The sequence below is a fragment of the Sycon ciliatum genome, chromosome 3, assembly GCF_964019385.1.
Source record: "Sycon ciliatum chromosome 3, ocSycCili1.1, whole genome shotgun sequence".
Classification (NCBI taxonomy): domain Eukaryota; kingdom Metazoa; phylum Porifera; class Calcarea; order Leucosolenida; family Sycettidae; genus Sycon; species Sycon ciliatum.
Window position 1 is genome coordinate 14,369,669 of NC_088645.1, and position 21,116 is coordinate 14,390,784.

At 46.9% G+C, this 21,116-nt stretch overlaps 2 protein-coding genes across 2 annotated transcripts in view; one reads left to right on the top strand and one right to left on the bottom strand.

The window, feature by feature from the left end:
• Nucleotides 1-10,151: 10,151 nt before the first annotated feature.
• On the bottom strand, nucleotides 10,152-19,319 carry LOC135811522 (prefoldin subunit 4-like). Its single transcript, XM_065324760.1, has 4 exons — nucleotides 19,145-19,319; nucleotides 15,945-16,046; nucleotides 11,512-11,579; nucleotides 10,152-10,884 (listed from the first exon to the last, which is right to left on the bottom strand). Exons 1-4 carry the CDS (start codon nucleotides 19,166-19,168, stop codon nucleotides 10,686-10,688), a joined length of 393 nt encoding a protein of 130 aa, XP_065180832.1. The 5' UTR covers nucleotides 19,169-19,319; the 3' UTR covers nucleotides 10,152-10,685.
• Nucleotides 19,320-19,503: 184 nt separating this feature from the next.
• LOC135811524 (syntaxin-8-like) overlaps nucleotides 19,504-21,116 on the top strand; it is a 7,486-nt gene continuing 5,873 nt past the window's right edge. Inside the window, exons 1-2 of the mRNA XM_065324763.1 lie at nucleotides 19,504-19,752; nucleotides 21,090-21,116. The exon at nucleotides 21,090-21,116 is cut by the window's right edge and continues 73 nt beyond it. Coding sequence (XP_065180835.1) covers nucleotides 19,736-19,752; nucleotides 21,090-21,116 — 44 coding nt within the window. The 5' untranslated portion in view covers nucleotides 19,504-19,735. The remainder of the gene's footprint in view (nucleotides 19,753-21,089) is intronic.

The window sequence follows — 21,116 nt, forward strand, 5'->3', positions numbered from 1 at the left end:
GTGGTGTAGCATGGAAGCCTCTTGAAAAACGAACGACGGGAAATGAGTCTTTCCGCCTTCGACCCCCACACTTTGCTCTGTATAATAATTAAATTGTGTAAGTGCAGCATACAGCTAGTCGCCCAATGTGCTGATGACAGGGTCGCTAACTCTAGTCCTGTAAAATTTATGAGGATTCTGGAATGTAACTAGCCTGAAGAAGTGAGAGCAGGGGGGGGGGGGGGGGGGCAGCCTCAAGCCTTGAGCATGTTTGCTCTATCCGTCATCATGGTCATGGAGTATGTCCTGGCATTATTTCCGCAACTAATTGTCATCTCCCCGCACAAGCACATTGGTCTACAATACATGCATGTAGTTTCAGTAGTCTTATCTTTGAGGTGGAGAGTGTGCACTGGTACCATGGTGCCATATGCACCAATATTTTGAGCATGAAAAGTGGTGAGGGCTGCTACTACACCCTGGCACCTAGCAGTACAAGAACATTTACAACTAGATTTTGAGTGTCCGGAGAAGATTTATCTTTAGAATGAAAAGAGAAATACGTCCGGTAGAAAGTGGACGGATACAAGAAATCCGATCACGCGCAGAATGCAGTGCAGAATCCTGCCTACTCGAGGACTTCAATAGTGCTTGACTTCGAGACCAGACGATCATGATGTTCAAACTCTATGGACATGGAGCTGATAGGCTGGGTCAGTGCTGGCCATTCCCTGCAAGCACTCTAACACCACTATTCACCTGCCCAGTGGTCTCTTTGCTGCTATAGTCTTCTTCAAACACTGGGTTGGGAGACCGGGATGATTGGAGGAAGGTGGTAGGCTGTTGAATGGATCAATGCTTGTAAGAGAGCTCTTGGCCCATTGTATAAGCGGCAGAGCAGCACTGGTGGAAGCAGTTTTTGATTAGTCTGACCATACCGTAACCGTTCATACTTTGTGAATGATACACAACCATGACCTCTTGAGCAGCAAACAGGAATTGGTGGTCGAAACGTTGGTCTGGCCGTGGTCTAACCAACTAGACCAGTTCCGAGCCGCCGTCCCTGCGGAGTTAGAGTCTGCACACAATGAGCAGGTAAAAGGGGTTAGTCCTATTGATGCATCCTCATTGTTAGGTGCTGCATCGGGAGTATTTCAGGTGGCAGCAGCTTTTGGAGTTCCTTTGGGGTCAGTGACGAACAAATTTCTTTGATTGTTTCTCGTCTCATTCTCTGCTTGTCATCTTCAGGGCTATCCAAAGTAACAGCGGTCAAGATGCCCTGAGGAGAAGATACACAGTAGCTGGTCACAGATGGTCGCCAGTCAAGGCTGACAACGGTGCACGTTTGTCAATAGTGTGGCTGGACTTGCCGGGAATGCCGGAGAGAGAAAATGCATCCACTACGCACGGACCAGCTCCCACCACTCGTCATGCTCCATTCTACGCAAACCTACTCGTATAACAGAGAGGTTCCAGGCTGTCCAAGAGAGTGCTCAATACCGAGAGGTAGAGCTGGTTCAAACAATAGGAGGACAGAGAGAGTTCAAACCTACTCGTATACAGAGTTCAGCGTATCCCCAGGCGCCCTTCACAACTCGCCAATGCCAGTGAGCAGAGCACGGTGCACACGCTGAGCGACGCTGCATTACGACACGGTCACCCGTCACCGCAAGACCAGGAGACATTACATGGACTTGTTTATGTGAATCTCGGATCATGGTATATTCCACGAAGTTAGTGCGACCATGGCAACTTGTCAAAGTACAGCTAGCATGTGGTGACCTGTTATCACCGGAATGATTATCCTGACGTTATTGTATGCCAACTTCCTCTGCTAATTTTCAAGTAGCACTATTGTGGTAGGTCGTTGGGGGGTTCCCCTTGCCCTGTTGATCTGGTTCCTGCTGCCTGCTACGTTATTGGCACTCACCTTCCACACTGTATGCATGACTAAAATATGTGTTGGTGCCGAACACTTCCTTACAAACGATGCATACCAGGCCTGATGCCCTGGCCTGAATGTGGTACTGTGATCTGAGTATGCTACAGGCTTCTCTATTCTCTCACTAACCCCCATCCTTCTCTCTCTATCTCTCTGTCTCTCTAGCTCTCTAGCTCTGTTTCTGTCTCTGTCTTTCTCTCTCTGTCTCTGTCTCTCTCTCTCTCCTTCTCTCTGTCTCTGCCTCTGCATCTTTCTCTCTCTGTGTCTCTGCCTCTGCATCTCTCTCTCTCTCTCTCTCTCTCTCTCTCTCTCTCTCTCTCTCTCTCTCTCTCTCTCTCTCTCTCTCTCCCCCCCCAATTCTCTCTCTCCAAATCTCTCCCCTCCCTCTCTTCTCTCTCTGTCTCTCTCTCTCTCTCTCTCTCTCTCTCTCTCTCTCTCTCTCTCTCTCTCTCTCTCTCTCTCTCTCTCTCTCTCTCTCTCTCCAAATCTATCTCTCCAATTCTCTCCCCCCCCCCCCTTCTCTCTCTCTCTCTCTCTCTCTCCCAAATCTATCTCTCCAATTCTCTCCCCCCCCCCCTTCTCTCTCTCTCTCTCTCTCTCTCTCTCTCTCTCTCTCTCTCTCTCTCTCTCTCTCTCTCTCTCTCCAGACTCCTCTCTTCCTTCTAGATCTGTCCACATCTTTTAATCCTTTTTAAAGCATGCTCGAGTTGTCTGTGCAAAACTCTTTTACCAAGTGCTTCCTGATGCTGTTTGATTACTAGCCCATTGATTTAGTCGATTCCCATGATCACAGTGTTGGCTTGTTTATGGGAAACATTCAAATACTACCTCGGTTCCCTAACTAACAGATGGGAACAGTTTGGTCTAACGGAAAAGACATATGCTTGAGAAGTTGTGACGTGGGGTACGAGTCCTGGATAGGGGAAGAAAAAAAAGCTGTGCACCTCTGCTCACTAGCATTGGTGAGTTGTGAAGGGCGCCTGAGGATATGCTGAACTCTGTATACGAGTAGGTTTGTGTTGAGTATGCAGTAAGGTGTTTGCATTCTCAACGGATGGACTAAACTGGGTCAATGAAAAACACATGGTGGGCATGAGTGCCTGGAGAAAATGCTGTAGGGTTAATTTTTTGGTTTTGCCGCAGGCCTTTTCAGCTGGAATTGCAGGTGATGCCCTCTACACCTCCACCCCTGCGTCCCATGCCCAAGGTCGCTCCCATGCCCCAGGTCACTCCCATGCCCCAGGTCGGCCTTGCAGACCCACCACGCCCTGTCACCAGGGGGTGGATTGGTCAGTCAGTGGTCACTTGAGGCCACTAGCCAGCTCATCTTGCAGCTAATTTTTTTCGCTGCTGTGACCCCACCTTCCACCCTTTTCGGTGGATTGGATATATAGAATTTCTTGGTGCAGTGTCAACATTCCCAACTTCCGTTGCCTAGGCAAAGCGCGGTGCCGACTACCGATGTGTCATGCCGCTCTACGCAGCCACCCCTGAACACATGTACTAGACAGGATCACGGCATCACAATCATGAGAATAGCATGACAAATCGGATATCACAGTGGTCACAGTGACTTGAGCTCACCGCCGTGGAAACATACCATGACAACACAGTCCGGTTCATTGCAGCGCGACGCCACTATCATGCGAGAAACATAGCTATGCGGGGAGCGGGGAGTATTTAAATAAAGTGGCGTGATAGGAATATACCAAGAAGAGCTGTCTCTGATTACCACATCATCAAAATGTTACCGTCATAACAGAGTCCAATTGGACCCCTTTCCCTTTCATATAGAAAGAGGGATATGAAAATATATTCCAAGACATGTAACGGTTGACATATCAAAGATATTGGACGATACTAATCTCTTTCCGAAAGACGCAAACTCAACTAGACCAGAGCAGACAGTGACATGCAACCTATTCACATTGCTGCACGAGATGATGCTATGGCCAGCCGCTTGAACCCATACCTTGCATGGAGACCGACTTCCAATGTACCGGACCAGTAATGATGAACACAGTGGCAATAACAAGGCACTGTTGACAATACACAGTGCCAGCATCATAGTCTGAGGCTTGCTGGGTGACAGCACGGCAGGCATGCTGGAAAGTTTGGGCAAACCCGTACTACTAGCGTTGGGAGATGAAATTTGACGAACGTTCAAATTCTCAGAGTCGGGATCCAAACTAGGCTGCATTGGGCTTAACAATCTCACACATTATTCGACACGTGTGGCTGAAAGCTGACACTTACCTTCGCACTATAAAGCAGCATGCAGCGTACGAACCCATCCGTCAACATGGTCTGCGGGATCATGACTGTCTTCAATGACATCAATCCAACTCTTACGTCCGCTTGTGCTACAGCTGACAAACTTGGCTTTTAGTGACTCCGGCCAGAGATGGTGGGTGGCGTAGAAAGGTCCGCGTAACACCTCTAAAAAAAAACAGGCCAGCAAATCCACACGTGCACGCACCACTCATTCAAACACAAACACGTCAGCGCACAGGACACACAAACACTCTTGTGGTTAGGGACCATAGCTAGAGTTTGCAAGTTTGCGGCAATAAGAGGCTTCAAATGACGGAATCTAGCGTGCAACAGCAACGGCTACTAGGCCTCGACACCGTGTGCTCTCTCTCTCTCTCTCTCTCTCTCTCTCTCTCTCTCTCTCTCTCTGTCCCTCTCACTTTCTTTCTTTCTCTCTCTCTCTCTATCTATCTCTCTCTCTGTCTCTCTAGCTCTCTCTCTCTCTCTCTCTCTCTCTCTCTCTCTCTCTCTCTCTGTCTCTATCTCTCTATCTATCTCTATCTATCTACCTCTCTAGCGGCCACGCATGAGGTGGTCAAGAGAGATCCATGGTTCTGAATGTGTGCAGTGGTCCAGATTCCAATTGCCACAGCGGTGCTCATGCTAGCCTACCACGGGCATCGGAAGCTATTTTCAAATCATCTTAGCTCCCCCAAGTGTGTAGTAGTCTACTAGAGGGGTCCAAGGTAACTCCATGCAGGAACATTTTGAAACTGCAAGCCCATACAGTTACTGTGATGTGATAGCACAATCTCCGACAAGGTCAACCCGTACGGCATGACCACACTTTCCCAAGTCCCACTTATTCCGAATACCCCCGCTGGCTGACCTAATTCAAACAAGGCACGTGTGCAGTTCAGTATTCAGACACCACGAAGAATTTCTATTTTAAAACGGTGTGTACTGTAAAGTGAGAAACTTTCGCTAGAGATTAAATTTCGCTATTTCCGCGACCATCCCACATTCGCGAATGATCGCCGAATATAGATCGCCACAAACTGCTCTGTACATGATCGCAGACAGTATAAAGGTCCAAATGAAGAGATACAATCGCAAAGTTTCTCATCGTGAACCAGCCTGTAGTAGACGGACTTATTTGGTGTGTATGTGTGTGTGTGTGTGTGTGTGTGTGTGTGTGTGTGTGTGTGTGTGTGTGTGTGTGTGTGTGTGTGTGTGTGTGTGTGTGTGTGTGTGTGCGTGTGCGTGTGCTTGTGCGTGTGTGTGTGCTATACATTTATGCAATTGGTGCACGCCTGTTCGTGTCTACATGTAGTAGTGAGTCAGTCTTGGTCTTCAGCTTTTTTGATATGCTGCATAGATTGCTACATAGCTTTTGTTTCATTATAATAATTTTGCTGCTTGAGCCTAGTTTAAGTTTATATTAATTTTTGTGTTCTGTTCTTGTTTGTTTTCCGAGGACGGAAAATTATTTGAGGGGGAGCAGTGTAGTAGACGGACTTTCTACCGTATCATACCTTATGTACCGTATATCGATAGACTTACCATATCGTATATGTATCTATTATTGCACGATTAAAGAGGTCAATATAGGAAATATAGAACGAGTAAAAGACCGAGGTCCCCCGAGGTCTTTTACAAGGTCTATATTTCATATATTGACCGATTATGAGGGCAATAATAGATTTATCACGACATGGCATACCTAACCTGTTTTAGCTGTGTTTATAGGAAGAAAGGAATACTAAGTTGAGGAAAAAGTTCTAAGTCCTCGGGCTAAGTGGTCAATAATAAGCGGTCAATATAAGCGGTCAATATAATATATTATGCTGATATTTGACCGCTTAGAGATCACAAGTTTCTGTGGCGGTCAATAATAAGAGAGTGATAAAGTACGTTATTTTGTGTACGTCGTGTGTACGTCATGTTGGTGCATGCGCGTGTTGCTGCGGTGTAAAAAGCAGTCTTCGTCTTGAGTTCGTCTTGTCTAGTTGTGTTTCCATAGTCGTCTTGAAATAAACAGTCTTTTCAAATGTAGTTATCGTCGGCCCATTGTAGAAGTGTGGAGATGGCACGGGACTGGGAGCAGGTGGAGAAAAGGCAGTTACAACACAGCCCAATTCATGGAAACGCAAAATTTGCATGCCGTGAAAGTTTATCGCTTTATAGTACACTAGGATTGCTCCATGTCCAAGCAGCTAGCTGTTTTTAACCTTGTATACATGAACTATGCATACAGTGCGAGAGATTTTCAGAACCCTTCAAAGAGATCAAACAAATGTGTAAACAACTGGTGAGGCACGTTAAGTCCGTTCTCATCTACCGAGCTGCAAGGCACTAGTACTGTGAACACTGGACTTCAGGGGCGGATTCAGATGGGGGGGGGGGGGGGTCAGGTCCGCGGAACCCCCTAAATTTCACAAATGCACTACTGGAATGCACACGAGTCACAGAGTACCACGCGTCTGGCTTGCTGTAACCAATAGTTTCATGCCAGATGGCCATCTTCAGACAACTGTGATTGCCATCTGGCATGAACCTATTAGTCACAGGAAACCAGACGCGTGGTACTCTGTGACTCGTGTGGTACTCTGTGACTCGTGTGTTACTCTGTGACTCGTGTGGTACTCTGTGACTCGTGTGTTACTCTGTGACTCGTGTGGTACTCTGTGACTCGTGTGTTACTCTGTGACTCGTGTGGTACTCTGTGACTCGTGTGTTACTCTGTGACTCGTGTGGTACTCTGTGACTCGTGTGTTACTGCGACCCTGCTCCTGCATTGAGCACTCTATGGAACAGGACTGAGGACTCCGCTCTCTACTGGAATCCATGTGCATGTACGTCTTGTACATGTATCAGCAATTCATTTCAGTGTTGGATAAACTGGGAACCCTGTGTAGAGATTTCCGGATCTGCCCCTAGACTGTGTGCTGGATGCAGCTCTGTTCAATAGGTCGGATATTACTTGCTCCAGCTAAAATGTGGACACTTCAAGTACTGGTACAGGTCCACCCTCGGTAGTATGACATCGGTTACAACTTACAAGACAAACCTCATTACTACATTAGTTACAAAAGTAGACAACGATCCAAAAAAACCCGACGCCTGAAACGCATACATGCAAGTCCAGATAGTAGATAATACTGGTTATAAAAAATTGCCCCCCCCCCCCCCCCCCCCCCCCCCCCCGGTTGTCCACTAACAAGGGTAGACCTGTAGAATGCATCACATGGTCTTGTAAAACACCAGTTGAAACTCACCATGTCAGGCCAGAGATGATGTGCCGCCGTCCATCCAGTGTATCAGACTGTGGCTCCACTCGGCCACCAGGCTGCTGCTCAATGCCTGCTTGACTGGCCTTGTCCCTAGCACACTAGCATGATCCATGTTGTACGGTGTAGCTGATCAGTTCTCTGGCCTACACCAGCGGCGAACCAGAAAGAGAACAGATGACTCCACTACCATCAATTCATCACAGTGAATGGGCTGCGTACGTATCGCTCGGAAGGGTCCTCCGCAAAGGCAGGAGGTGAGTGCAGCCTGCACATGCAGTAGTGTGTACCAAGCAGGACGAGTTGTCATCAACAAGGGTGGAGAGGAGGGGTTTGTGGTCGTTCATGCATCGTTCACAGGACCACCAGAAGCAGTTTTCAATTGGTCCGGTCTGACCCTAGTCTTTCATACAAGTACTTCGTGTATAATATGGTACAGCGGCGGATCCAGCGATCTCTACAGGGGGGTTCCAGTGTAGTCAAAACTGAATAGCTGATACATAAACCTGGACACGCGTATAGTTGTCAGTGGTACATTTACGAAATTTAGGGGGTTACCCCTGGAACCCCTCCTGCATCCGCCCCTGTGGCAGGGACATATACCCTCCTCAGCAGTAAACATGCGTTGGTAGCTACAACGTTGGTCCGGTGTTAGCCTGACCAACCGGACCGGTTCCAGCGGGCCTGGTTCATGCATCGGAACTTGCTCCGAAAACTTCACATTCTGATGTTTGCGTAAAGTTTTGTAAACTCCCATTCGCTGCCCAGTCGCACTTGACACAAAAGTCACTTACGGCATATGACTCGAATGTAGCGTATGCTCTTGAACTGTCCGTCAGCCAGCCGATCCAGTAGTTCAAATATTAATTCCTGTTCAAGACACTTCCATGACACTGAACCAAGTTGTATTGGTATCATGCTACGACACGAATCTCCTGTATACAGCTAGCCAGTTCTGTACTGGTTGGTCTCGGCGCAACTAATCCATGACACATTCTACATGTACATGGATCATGTACTAATGGACAAGCTATGTTGCTAAACCCTTGTACTGAAGTAAGTAATCCAGGGCCATTCCAGTCTCCAGCGAGGCTCGTGTCTGCAACATAATCGTTATTTCCATGCCTCGGACGCTGAAGTGAGCTACTGCCCGGCAGTTGTCTCCTCAGTGGCGCATGATGTCCAGATCACCCACACCACCATCATTCATGGCTATTATCAGCATCGCGGCTCTGACTAGTGACTAGTACTACAAGACATCAGCTGTCGTTCCAAGGCCTAAGAGGAGAGAAATCTGCCACGTCGTTCTTCCTGTTCAACCGCTAAGTATTAGTTCCTCTGCATGCACAACGGTGCCACGGTACACAGGGAGACGACTCTTTGTTTGCAACGCCGAGAATAGCCTGGCTGGGGCTGATTTGACTACAAAATCATACACCACTGCCACAGTATTTTAGTATGTCTGCTATTTATTTTTGTTCTTCCCTTCTTCAACCAACATTCTCTAATTTCTCACCAGGCGCTTGTAGGCTATCGATCATACTCATGTCATGGAGTCATACTCATACATATATTCATAGGCCAAGGCGGCAAGGGCAAGGAGTAGTGAAAGCACCCCCCCCCCCCCCCCCCCGACTTCTTCACTGAGATTTTCAGCCTCGGAATTTCTACTCTTTCTTCGCCCCCCCCCCCCCCCCGCCGTACATGTAATCGTACTTGATGGCACATACTGGTGTTACCAAATACCAGGGAGTCATGAAAACAAGAATAAAAAATGAAATCGAAACCCGGTTTTTCGAATTCCATGGGCAGATACCAGTCCAGGGACTCGTAGACCTACGGCCCGGGCGATCTCATGTAGATCTACAGTTCTGTAAAACCGGAAAGTCTAACGAGTCACGAAGTCTAACGTTATAGCGACCAATTTTTTCGTTACTTGAAGAAACGTTATCACGAACCCGGCTACTTTGAGATGTCTGGGTAAAGATGCGCATACAGATGGGTGGCCAAGTAGCCACCGTCAAACTTTCTGAACGCTATCATGCCAAAATTACAAAAACATTCAACTTTCCAGTTTTACAGTATTATAAATGTACTTGTGGCGTATTTTTACATAACATTTCACAAGTCGATAATGCCATCCATAAAGTGCAAAGATATATGCACGACAGCATAGCTCGCCTGTTGGCGAGATAAAGACGGCGATATCTTACAAATTTGCACACCGAGATTGGAAGGCGGCTAAAAACCATACAGTAATAAAAACTATCCGACAACAGTACATGTGCTGGGCGACGAGCCATCAATGCCTGTCGAGCTTGTACGGAGATCCAAGGCACACACAGGCACACGAATGAACACGCATACCAGTACACACCATGCCGAATTGTGCCCAAAACTCCAAGTAGAGCACTGGCCAGTGAAAAGTTAACCCGACTGCTCTACATGTAGTTCCTGACAACGAGCAGAACGGTCCTTTGTGTCAGGAGCTTGAATAGCTGTGCCCGTATCGATAGCAATCAAGAGCATCATACGCAAACTGCGCAGAACACGATGTATTGGGATTTCACCGGCCAGCACCGTAGCTTGCAAACACCGACGCGAATAAGCGTGCGCGCGCCGCGCACATACCACACACACACACACACACACACACATGATGCGTCACAGTCACACACATACACGGATCTAATCATTGGAACGTTCGTAAAGAAGCACTGGGAAGAAGTCATGGAATGATGTACCACCAAATAACAATATCCGCATGCTCCAGACAGAAACTGGCATGGCGGATAATGGATTGTCCCAGAGAAATCCTAAAAATAAAATTGTCTGAAAAGCAATAGTATTGCCATATGCACCCCATCTCCTGGGGGCAAGTCAGTCAGTGCCTTTGGTAGCCAACTCGTAGAGGTGACAGATTTGCTCAAGCATGGCCAAGGGGCTGGGCGCACACTTCAACGCCAGCGGGAAAGAGAGTGCTCGAGAACGGGCTCAAAGGAATAATCTTGCCCCGGATAGCGGCGGCAGCTCAGCCACACCAAGGCAGCTCTAGCTTGAGAATCTAATTCACGTGCGGCATGGAATCAAGTCAGGCATACACACCGCATGCCAAGCAGTCAATTGTCGTTCAGAAATGTGCCCTGCGATAGAGCGGAACAACTTGGGATAACCACCACTAAACGGGTAGAAGACGTCACACTGAATAGCAGCGGGGGCGGCTAATCATCCGATTCCAAGTTGATGTTGTCGCCAAACTTGCCATACAGGTCCTTCTTGAGTTCTGCCATTGTGGCCTGCAGTTCGACTTGCTGTGCGCGCAGATCAGCCAGGCGCTTCTCGGCGTTGGCCTTGGCCGACTCCATCATCTCCTGCGCAGAGTCCTGGTCGACGCAGATAAACGCCTCGCCCAGTTTGTACGTGTTGCCACGGAGTCAAGGAACAGAACGTACCACACGCCACAGTGATCATACAAGTGAACTCCCCCTAATTCAAATACGGCGTAATGAGAACGTAGATAAGTGCATTCCGTACATGGTGAGTGATTGGCTGGGTAAAACTGCTGGATAGGCCTGGCCTCATACGCCCAACCACTGCCCTCTTTGCACATCAATGCTTTTTAGCTTGCTCCTATCAACAATGACCTGGTACAAGTTTGCACGAGTAGTACAGGTGTACAAGAGAAAACACAGCACTGTCCTTAAAATGCAGTGATCACACAACACAGGTGTGTGTGTGACTGTAGCCAAAAACACTGAGAGAAATTGTGTCCCTCAGCTCAACATCCACTGCGTATTTACTGGCCAGACTGGAGACTCGAGTCGGTAAAAATTGTCACAGCAAAGTTGAACCAGTTTAGAATCGCCAAAGATCTGACCAAAACCATTTGTTTTACAATAGATACCAGCAACAAACAAAAACACACATACACACATACACACAAACACACAAACACACACACACACACATACACACATACACACACACACACACACACACACACACACACACACACACACACACACACACAAGCACAGAGTAGGATATGGTACATTGACACCTTCATCCAGCATCAGAACATCATCACTAGCGTCACTAAGATCCTGCATTTCTTTCTGCACCGGACACAATGAGATACGCGCCAAACACACACGCACGCATGCGTGCACGCACATACACACCCATGCACACACACACAAACACACACACACACACACACACACACACACACACACACACACACACACACACACACACAAAAACAATAAATACGGAGAGGTCATGAGGCCACAACGACATGGCATTGAACAGCAGCTACTATTCATAAAACAAATATTTCGAGCCCGGGGCAAGCATGAACATATGCACAGAAAGTGACTTTGCGAGTGGGAGCATGTATGATGCATTATGAAACAGAGTGTGGAAGGTTTAGTACGGAAATACTTCATGCAGTGGGCAGGGTTGTGCGGAACCACAATAAGTTACCTAGTCAGCTACTCCTGTACGAATATTTCACACCACAAACTCTGTAGAGCTCAGCCTCATGAAAAAGAGACTATGACTATAAGTAGAGCCAGTGTAAGGTACAGGTACTTGCTGACAAGGCTATCATTGTTACGACCAGATAATTATATGAAAGAAAATACCAGGTACATGAAAAGACCAGCGCTTTGGCTGAGTGGTTGTGGGCTTGCCTGCGAGTCACAAGGTCCCGAGTTCGAGACCCGCGCTGGCAACAGGGAGCATGCAGTGTGCTAACAAACGCGTTAATGCATGTGTGAACTACGTTTCATGCGCTGAACTGCGCGCGGCCTGGCACAAGCGAAACTTCCTAAGGCTGCAGCCACACTAGGACAAAACTGCGTCAACGCAACTTTTTCGCCTACCGTATAACACGTTATTTTCGGTGTGATTTTAATTTCGGCAATTTCGGTAGAGAATTCAGGCACCTCAATTTAGATTACACCTAAAAGGCACTCGAGTATGCACTGTATGTGAAGGGTAGGCTGGTCACCTAAATCTACATTACACCTGAAACCTGGCAGGTCCCTGGTACCGAAATTTAAATACACCTAAAACTACATGATATACAGTATGTCGTCAACGAAACGCGTGCGAAACGCAAAACGTGCTGTGTTTCTTTTCAGCAAACCAGGTGCCCCTGTAGAAAGCAACGTTTCGCCCTTTCCTTGCCTTTCTCTCGGTTCTTCATACGGGTAGATGTCTCTCTTGTTGAGGTTTGCACTGTGTCGGTAGTAGACGGCTTCCTTGTCAGTGAATTTGTAGTATTTGAGATTCATCTGCCAGGGCTTTGCTTTCAGTAAAATTTACAGATACTCATGTTGCCTACTGTCGTTAGTTTCCGAGACGCCGCGCCCACTGACGATCTTGAAAAGAAGCCCATGGAGCTTTGGGCAGCGTACCAGAAGGCGAAGCAGGGCCAGATGAGCGACATGTTCGATCTTGAATTGACCACTGAGCCAGAACAGCACAGTCCCACAAACACTGATATTCTGTTCTTACACTGCTACCATTGCTTCTACAGAAAGGTCAACTCTGGCTTGACGTTATACACTTCTAGAAGACTAGTGTTGAAAGTTATGGCACATGATTGTATTTTTAGAGCCACAAAAGTTGAGTAGTATGTTGCTATAACATAACGCCTTGTCACCCGTCTCTGGTTGCACTTTCCCCTCCCACCTAGCGACACCTAGCGAGGGAATTGTAAGTGCAGACCACCTTGTTGAGCAATTTCGTACATGTATGAGCGCTTTATTGGATGGCAAAATGACTACAATTCTCAAAGCTATTGAAAATAATTGTTCTCCAATATCATATTTGAAATTCTCAGTGGAAGCACGTCTTGCAACCCTCGAAACACGGATTGATATGGTAGAGAAATCACACCATGACATGGTACGGGGTTAGAGAAAAACGAGGCATTCCTCTCTGCCAAGTATGATGAGACAGAGATAACAAGACAAGCTGCCACCAACAGCAATGATCAGCAAAATGCCACAATACGTTCACTTGCAAATCGCGTTGACAACGTAGTTAAAGATGTAGACCAAGCTATGTTCAAATTATCCACCAACATGGAGAGCTTGAAGCAGACTACCAGTGGCTCAGCAGCTGCAAGCGAAGACATGAAGACCTGCATAGACGAGTTCAGGTCCTGGAAACCCCCAAACCGGACCCCCAGTGAGACCGTTACATGCCCTGTCACACCACCTGCCCAGGACCAGCCTCCCTTACCCGTACCCCAGCTATGCAATACAGTACGAGAGATTGCTCAAGAGAACCGCAGGCAGATTGAAATCGGAGACAACACCATCATCTCGGGTCTCCCAGAGGAGGACAACGAAAATCTCCCACAACTCATCCGTACTTTGGTACCTGAAATCAACCCTGCCACAATCGAGGTAAAGCAAATTGGCAAGTCATCTGGGGACAAACCAAGGTTAATTCACGTAAAAACCAATGCAGATACGAAGGCACGCCTCATGAAAAATCATTTTGGCCTGAAGCATGGTGCACATAACGTATACGTTAATCATGATCTGACAAGAAAGCAACAGGAAACTCGACGCCGTACCCTACCAATATTCAAGAAACTCCGCGCCAATGGTGTCAAATGCTCCCTTCCACTTGACAGCATACTTGTCGAAGGTAAAACAGCTTCAGATGCAGAAATTCAGAGGTTACTGCAGACCAACTCGGCATAGGAACCCCGGGGATCTCCGAAGCAAATAGCATGCCGAATATGTATTATCAACTGTTGTAGTCTCCCGAGTAAACAAGCCGAAGTATTGAACCTATTGACACAAGAGTCTCTGGATATTCTGTGTCTAACAGAAACATGGCAAAATCCCACCATTCCTGATGATGTTGTAACCCTACCAGGTTATAAACTATGCCGAAAGGACAGAAGCAGTACATCCCTACCAGGGTCACAGCTTGGTGGGGGTGGCGTGGCAATCAATGTTAGGGACCATTTGAGCTGCGATTTTCACCCAGAATTTACGTACGGTAGCTGCGAAATGATGACTGTTGAGATCAAGCATCCGAGCCGACCTGTCTTCTTATCTGTTTGGTACCGGCCCCCAAGACAACCTACAAGTTCGTTCATATCTACGTTCGATTGCAGGAAGGGCGGATATGTATGGTGGAAAAGGGCCAAGCAGTTGTGTAACATTGTTCGCAGCAAGTCGTCAGTCCCTGATCTTACAGATGGTGACACCAGCGCCACCACGGAGCATGAAAAATGCGATCTTCTTGCTCAACATTTTGCCGCCCAGTGTTCAATGCTACCAGCAGTGAATGGACACCCCTCTCAAGCGCCGTCATTAAGTGCTTGCACCACTTTGTACAACATTTCTAAATTTAGTCCTGGTCAAATCCATTACGACCTAGCACACCTATCCCCCCGAAAATCCACCTCGGCAAATCACATGATACCGATACTACGCTCAATGGCAGATTTACTGTGTGAATCCCGCTCATTCCTGTTTAACTTGAGCATATCTTCTACTTCGTGCTTCCCCAATTCCTGGAAATCGGCCTCTGTTACCCCATTATATAAAGGCAAAGGAAGTGCCTCTTCACCAACAAATTATCGTCCTATTTCACTGCTGCATCCCATCAGTCGTCTTTTCGAATACCGGATAGCACTGAGTCTCAGCAGTTTCCTGCATCGCAACACATTAACATCACCATCCCGATTTGCATATGTTCCACAGCGATCAGCAACTGACCAACTTATCCTGCTGACTCACCAGATGGCTCGTGTCTCGGACAAGAACAACAGATATCATTGTGCATTTCTTGACTTCAGGAAAGCCTTCGATAAGGTTCATCATACAACCCTGATTGATTTTGTACGATTTTGTACGTACTGTGGTTGCAGCCTATCAAAGCTGGTTGTATTTCTCAAGACAATTGTATAGCCGATTGTGACAATTGTATACGCGGACGTGCAAACTTTATTGACATGTGTTCTGGTAAAGGAAAATGAAAGGGCCACCCGCCTCTTATCACCAGAAGGCGTCATCTAGCCTTCTAGGGGTTGGGGAGCGGAAAAGAGCACGGGGAGTATGCCAGCAACTATGTTGACTTTACTGCTGGTGACGATCTTGAGTGGAATGGGGATAAACTACAGTGGTGCTCGGTGAAATACGACCCGAAGCGCAAAACTGGCATCCTGGACCAGTTCGGATCGCATCACTGTGTTTGTACATGTGTACGTACAGCCGCACTCGAACGGCATCCAGGACGTCAGGGGCCGTGCAAGTTGAGGGTGCCGCATATGCACCGCTGGGCCGGATTTCACAGAGCGCAACTGTAGGTGGAGGAAAACAAGCTAAGTTGAACTCGGATACTCAGATGTGTCTTTTATCATGTTGAAAACAAGCTATGTTTCCTTTCGGGAAAAAATCGAACAGTAAAACAGAATTCTGAGCATGAAATCTCTCGAAAGTTACCTCTTTCGTCTTGATCTCCTCTTTTACATCTTGGAAAAGAGCATTGGCATTGGCAAAGTCATTGATCTTCTTCTGATCTACCATTGTCATGTCATTCTTGCCCTGGGCAATCGTAGCACAGGAAAGTATAGACATGTGCACACACATGCATACAAGCACAAGCACACACACACACACGCACAGACAGACAGACACACAGATGGACAGACAGACAGACAGACAAACAGATAGACAGATACACACTTTTGTATTTATTGTATTTCAAGGATAATCCAGAGGCTCTAGGCCTGTCGAGAGGAGTATTTAGCACAATGAAACCTGGCTGGAACATCGACTTTGTCAGAAAAGATTGAGATTGACAAGTGTGCATGCTTGATGCATATACCGGATACACACTGAGGTTGTGCCCCAGTACTCCAAACACGGGGTGCAGGGGCGTACATAGGGCGGTTCCCGGGATGCCCGGGAACCAGTAAAACAAATTCGATATGGGTACAGAGAATTTTTTGATCCAGTCCCAGCGCTCACAGACTCACAGTGCAAGTGCATGCAGTGCATGTCTGGAGTCCGCCTGCCGGTCCGAGGACGCGTCGACGGTGACTGACCACTAGCCCAGGTGTGAAAGTGGTGCTGGGAGTGGGACACAGCGTAGATCTACTGAACTGGGCCATGCCTGAACCCATCCATGATGGGTTCAACAAAGTCTCTAGTCTAGTTACATCGCCGGATTCCTCGATCTCAGAGTCAAATTTTCTTTTGGAGTTTGTTTTGACAAAGTTGGTCGTGTTTTGACGATGCTTTCGCTTTGTGGAAAAGAAAAATGAAGCGTCGACATCCAGAGGGCCAGCGCTCTATTCAGAGCTATTTTGAGCTGCAGGCAAAGTGTGTAGCCAGTGCTAGTGGCGAAGGTCAAGCGATAGATGAGAATGCAGACGCACCTGACGTGCAAGTGAAGTATGCATGCAACGAGCAGCGCTGAGGAAGAAATCGTCGGCGAAGCTGTAGAGCGACCGTTGTTGGAAGCTGCTGGATCATCCAAAACTTACTTCAATGACATGGGAGGGTGTTGGAAGGGATTCTGAAAGTCGACGTCCACAGTGGAATCCAGTCCCCCGAAATTTGCTGGACACGGAAAAGATTTCCGTCATCGACAATCGTTGTGCGCCACCGCAGGCGAAGGATTTCATTTCCTGTGCGTGTCCAGATGGATGGCAAACAGCGCCACTTTCAACTATCCTTGTTGGAGGAGTTACCCTGGATAGTCTTTTGACAGGCATGCAATGGTGGCTTCTGCTTGGCCTGTGTGATGTTTGCTCCAGATGATTCGAAACTTAGGCAGCTTTCAAGACTGCATGCAATCGTCATGCTGACCAAAACATCCATAAAACGGGGAAAAGTTCAGTCTTTTAAAATCATAAATGCGTAGCAATGACATCGTCCAGCAGCTTGTGGATGGCAATTTCACCCAGTCTGAGGAGAATATGCAGAAACTCTGTGGGGTACGAAAAACAGCACTTCAATTGTGTGTAATGGTGGTTCATCAGTTGGCATGGGAACCACTCCTGGAGGCGAGCGGCGTACGCCCCTGGGGTGGTCAGGGCTGGTGGAAAGGTATGCAATATGTCCCTCACGACCCTCGTTGGCCGTGGAACCCTTTAAAAAGTCATCTAATTTCAGTCGCATCCACATTCTCATATTCTTCTACTTTTGCTGGCCCCGGAGTGTGGCCAATGGTGCCACTATTCAGGATTCTCTCTTGGTACCGTACTATTGTCGTATGCAATTGAACTGCTGCATAAATTTCACAAATTTTCGGTGTACTTTTATTTTCGGTACTTTCGGTGCGTACTTTTATTTTCGGGACTTTCGGTGCATCCGCTTCATACCTAAATTTCAATACACCGAAAAAACACTAACACACATAATCCAACAGGGGACTGCTTCTCTGTACCGAAATTTCTATTCACCTAACCTGGCCTTTTGCTGTCGTACTGAAAATATTGAGCCCCTAAAATTTCTGAAATTAGAGTACTTGTCAGGACTAGGATCCATGCCGGATACGCACGCCTGCTTACTCACGTACATGCCACATTGCTCGTACTGAGTGCGTTCGATTATGCACTTGAATCGATTCATGAATCCATTCGCATGCATTCAAGTCGTTCGATTTTCACGTCATGAGCACTGGAATCGATTCGGAATCCATTCACCCTATCCACATGGGGTGATGTGAATAGCGCGAATCGATTTGCGGGCATAATCAAACGCACTCACTGTAGTATCGGTGTACTCCACATGTGAACTCTCGGTGACTTTGTCCAGTTTGGACCGTATGCCTGCCGCATATACCTGCAATGGTGTCTCCTGAATGCATGATCTTTGTACGCACTGTGTGGAGACTTGTCGAACTAAGAACACGCTCCTTGCTGCGGGAGCTAGTTTTACATTTTTTCGGAACATGCACTTCTGTGCAAGCTGCTTTATGCGCGCTTCACGCGTGTACTAGTGATGGTGGTACACGATCTTTTTTCAACTTGGTGTATTTACTTCTGGTGTGCTGCTGTGGACTACAGACACATAACAGCACGGCATACTAGTCATGTTGCTAGGCATATTGCATGTTGTTTGCTGCTTCGCTTACGGTTTTCGCTGTCCCTAGCTTCTTCCTTTGGTTGTGGCATTTTGATCGCAATGTAGTCGTCAAGTAATTGATCAGTCTCAGTAACAAACAGTATCTCAGAAGTAACAGTGTTCCGATATCCCAAATCCAATCCAGAAGTCTTGAAGGTGGCGTATGCTCTCCAAATTAGATCATTTTACTTCCTGGCTACACCCCCTCCCCCCCCCCCCCTCTCTCTCTCTCTCTCTGCCATTTTTTACACACACCAGCACCCATGGTTAGTACATACGCATGCTGCAGTTTTTTCATGGGTTTTGTTTTGAGCTATCTAATTGATCACCTATCCACAGCCTCCTTCAGAAGTCTCCCAGTGAGAAAGTACAGTACTACCGCATATAGCTGCAGAGATTTTAGGACTTGCCATACACTCTGTAGAAGAAGATATTTCTTGCACCTTCGAAAATACATACGCCAACATTTCCAAAGGAGTGCAAACCGACTCAGTCACTAGAAATTGGCTAGAACTAAAAACTTCATGCAAGAAATCCAATGCAGAAATTTGTTGAGCTATGAAACTAACCTTCAGTTTGGATTTAGACGCCATCGCGATAGATGATGTTTACTTTTCCTATAGACTACCACCGTCAAACCTCTCAAACTGGTTGAAGAGAAGAACAATCGAGTGAGAATAGAATAGATGGTTGTATGTTCACTCTCTTGCTTCCAAACCAAGCTACAATTACAAGTACAGGATCAGAAAATCGAAAAAATAAAGTTTATTGCAATGTGAGATTTTCTTTTTTGGGCTTTCTGCGAGTCTCATACTCTGCGGAAAGCACGTAAAAAACCTTGCTACACACAAAATGACGTAATCCGACAGTAGTCACATGTGTTGTGCCGCGCTGATCGATCATGCATGCATCATGTCACACCAAAATGAGTATGGAATTTTGTATCTCGAAACGAATAGTGATCAGTTTGTTTCCACACCTCTCGACAGTCTTACTCATAGTCGTGTTCGTAGACCTACAAGGTTCAAGACTGCCAAGATAAGAGTTTGAGAAAGGGAGACTTCAAGTTCTAGGGGTCATCTTGTTGGCTGATTGGAGCTGTACGTTGTGCGGGTATTATCTTGTAAAGTAAAGCCCTTGGTGGGTGATTTTCCGTCAGCATGTCGAAGGATAATTGGTGAGTGCCTGCCTAGTTACAATCGCACGAAGCCTAGCAATCATTTAGTGATCTCTGCCCATAATATGCAGTACGTCGTTATAGTGGATGTGCTACGATCGGCTCTACTGCGAGCATGACTTGTTATAGATGATGTTTTGGATATTATTTGGCTTGACAATCTCGTGACTTTTTGAATTTGCAATCCAATTGTAGTTCCTATCATGGACATTGATGCGTTGCTATGAAGCGTGACTACACACACACACACACACACACACACACACACACACACACACACACACACACACACACACACATACACACACACACACATACACACACATACACATACACACACACACACACACACACACACACACACACACACACACACACACACACACACACACATTCCATGGCAATCAGTGCCAAGCATACACATGTGGGTGTATCGCATCTGTAGAGTACCGCTGTCATAAAGCACCATCTTGTACTGCTGCCATCCCGTGTCTTTTCTATCCTTCCACCTTGTACATGTACTGTTATAATCTCTTCAGCTTCTTCTTCTTCTTCTTCTTTATAAGTTGTTGCCGAAGACTTCCTCGACTTTGGCTAAGTCCTGTGGATGATCCATAGATACTATATTAGTACAGACAATAAATCGCGGCACAGGCAATACAAACAAACGTAATACGGCTGGCAACCATCCATATATACCTATTGCTAAAATACTTTGATATACAGCGGCACCAAGGGTCCATGACTAATACAGTCAGACCACCTCGCTTATCCGGTCCTCGTTTATCCGGATCCCTCGCCATCCGGTAGAAAATCGTTGGTTACCGATTTACAGCACATGCCATGCATACATACAGTATGTGTGTTCGATTATCCGGTTCCCTCGCCTATCCGGATATTTTTGGTGGAAAACGGATGTGTGCGGTTATGCGAGGTCTGACTACAGTATGCAACTTTGGTCTCTTGTGTATCTGCCGAATGCGCTGCGTGCTACCTCCATGAAATCCTGCAGCTAAAAATCAAAACTCTGTACTCGGACGAATCGAACAAAGCAGGGTGTGCTGGTAGAGGAGATTGCAGATTGTGTGCATGAGTGTACAGTGTGATGCAGGCAAGTTACCGTATCTCCCCGACCATAAGGCACACACCCATCTTCAGGTTTGAGCCATGTTGTTTCAATACGTTAACATGACTAGGAAGTCACGCTCGATTGTAAGTCGCACACCCATAAAGTTTAGCGCAAAAAAAGTGTGACTTATATTCCGGGAAATACGTTACGTATTGAAGACAGCGTGCCACGCACTGACCCATGACCACACTATGTCTTGCTTGTCCAGGTTATCGGACTATGATAGTGTTGTGCA

What these genes read in the sequence shown, in the direction of transcription:
- LOC135811522 (XM_065324760.1), bottom strand. Translation starts at nt 19,168, where the DNA reads ATGGCGTCTAAATCCAAACTGAAG. An exon ending in CGTCTAAATCCAAACTGAAG is followed by an intron (nt 16,047 to 19,144) that starts GTTAGTTTCATA and finishes ACGATTGCCCAG; the next exon opens with GGCAAGAATGACATGACAAT. An exon ending in GATGAAGGTGTCAATGTACC is followed by an intron (nt 10,885 to 11,511) that starts ATATCCTACTCT and finishes CCGTGGCAACAC; the next exon opens with GTACAAACTGGGCGAGGCGT.